This window comes from Sinohyriopsis cumingii, chromosome 3, assembly GCF_028554795.1.
Source record: "Sinohyriopsis cumingii isolate HCF-2022 chromosome 3, ASM2855479v2, whole genome shotgun sequence".
Lineage (NCBI taxonomy): Eukaryota > Metazoa > Mollusca > Bivalvia > Unionida > Unionidae > Sinohyriopsis > Sinohyriopsis cumingii.
This window is the reverse complement of record NC_142963.1, coordinates 77,253,768-77,255,884: the sequence shown is the minus strand read 5'-3', so window position 1 is coordinate 77,255,884 and position 2,117 is coordinate 77,253,768. Positions and strand designations below refer to the sequence as shown.

The following is a 2,117-nucleotide window of genomic DNA, read 5'->3' as shown; positions in this document are numbered from 1 at the left end:
TGTATGTATGTATGTATGTATGTACGTTGTCAGTAACTGATCGATTAAGTAGGAAAGAGTTGTTTATGAGTTGGATGCCATATTTCATGAATGTGCGAATGTATGTATGTGTGTGTGTGTGTGTGTGTGTGTGTGTGTGTGTGTGTGTGTGTGTGTGTGTTCCCAAATTGATTCAAACTTAAGATGTTCCTAACGTCCAAAGATACATACTCAGTATTATTAAGAAAAGTATATTTTGATGCAAAACAATTTGAACAAAATCACATCGATATATTTGCTGACACAAACTCGATACGTATAATTTAAATGGCAGATTATAAAAGGCTATAATAATAATAATAATAATAATAATAATAACTGTCAGGATCCCCAAACTAATAATTCAACCGTTTGCCAGTGTCAGGCATAAGAAATCAAACAATATAGATAAATAATAACTATTCATGAACTTAAAAAATACAGAGTCACAAATTATGTTCATAAATTACATGCACTAATCTCTAAAATGTAGACCCTCTTCCATGGAAACTGCAATGTCATTCAAAATGATGTCGTCATCAAAGTGTATACAGTGCGACAATATCACAGTTGCTCTAACAGAAATGTCCCCAAATACGGACTGAGACTGCTTGACAAGGCGACCGATGAGGGACTTTTTTGTTTCCTCCGCTTCGTCTTCATGCATTGGAACCGAAATGAAGGTGTGAATTTTTGGTCCTCCTTCGATATACCGCCATCGTATACTGTTCAACTGGTCTCTACCCATAAGCCCAGGGCCGAGGGGAATGCCATTCACAAGACGTGGCAGTTTGGTGTAGCAAGAGTTCGGAATCTGCACATCACTGTAAATGGGCTGAAACGACAATTGAAGCAAATAACAACATGCATCATCTTGGATATTTTTCTTCTTTTCTCTAACACGGGCTCCCGCCTCTTGTGAACTGATGATGAAATGGGAAGCAGACGACATTTTTCTAGATTCTTTATCGTTTGAACTCGTGTCTGGAATTTCTTGATTTCGTGATGAATGCCCTACTCCCCGCGAAGTAAAATTTGAAAATGGCTGAATATAATTCCAGGACGCCACTTTGCTGGTTTGAATTAAACGACAATGATGACCTGTTGACCAAGTTTATAAAATGGATGCAACTTTGACTTTTTTCCAAACAGGTTAAAAAAATTAAACGTGGCAACAATTGTATCTTTTGGACACAAATTATAACCTGCTTTAAAATCAATGGTATTCGTCCGTTTAGTAGTCTATCCTTACTGACAAAAAATATGGGAACTTGAATTTTTCCAGTGTGACCTTGTACTGTCCTTGGAAATTGCCAGCGCGGAGCTTTGATGCGAATTCGGTGAAAATTTCTTTCAAATCAGATAATGTTCCGTAGTATTAATTTTCATATCAGACATCATTCCAAACATATACCAAACGGCATTTCAGCTCATTTGAAGTCGCAAAAATTCAGGGTACACAAATCCTTTTATGAATATGCACCGCCGTTTTCAAATATCATTCAAAACACAACCGATGAGCCCTAGCACACAAGGGGGACTAAAATTGTCCGTATGCCCCCTCTTAATATCTGCATAAACTCTCGGTAATATACACTGAGACGTCCCTGTACATACTGTTCGGTATGTAGGTAAGTAGGCCCGTTAGTACACAATTATCTTTGTACTGGCACATTCACAATGAATTCGCAATATGAATGTCAAAGACTAAACCCAAACCTTGAATTGTATGATATTGTTTTACCGCTCTACTAAACGGCAAGTAATGGGGTTAATAGTGGAAATGTAGCAGTGTATATATATATATATATATATATATATATATATATATATATATATATATAATAGGTCTCTAACCCAGTCTAGGTCTCACGAATAAAGCCTGCTTTTCAAATTCCGTATTTATGAACACTTGATAAGCAATCAATCTTAATATTTGTTATTATTGTTTTAGAAAGCTGTCAACGGCGCATCCCCTTCCTAACAGTGGTCCTTCTCTATAAACCCCTCAGTATACCGATTGCCCTTTTATAACGCTGTTGTTATTACGGGTTCCGATGCATTGTTTGAATTCTGTTTTATCATTATTACTATAATCA

The 2,117-nt window shown here is 36.4% G+C and overlaps 1 protein-coding gene across 1 annotated transcript; it reads right to left on the bottom strand.

Moving 5' to 3' along the window:
* Positions 1-216: 216 nt before the first annotated feature.
* LOC149803148 (uncharacterized) lies at positions 217-1,679 on the bottom strand. The gene has a single exon (XM_089951347.1). It carries the CDS (start codon positions 968-970, stop codon positions 494-496), a length of 477 nt encoding a protein of 158 aa, XP_089807473.1. The 5' UTR covers positions 971-1,679; the 3' UTR covers positions 217-493.
* Positions 1,680-2,117: the final 438 nt, after the last annotated feature.

Coding starts and splice junctions, on each gene's coding strand:
- LOC149803148 (XM_089951347.1), bottom strand. CDS start 970: ATGTCGTCTGCTTCCCATTTCATCATCAGTTCACAAGAGGCGGGAGCC.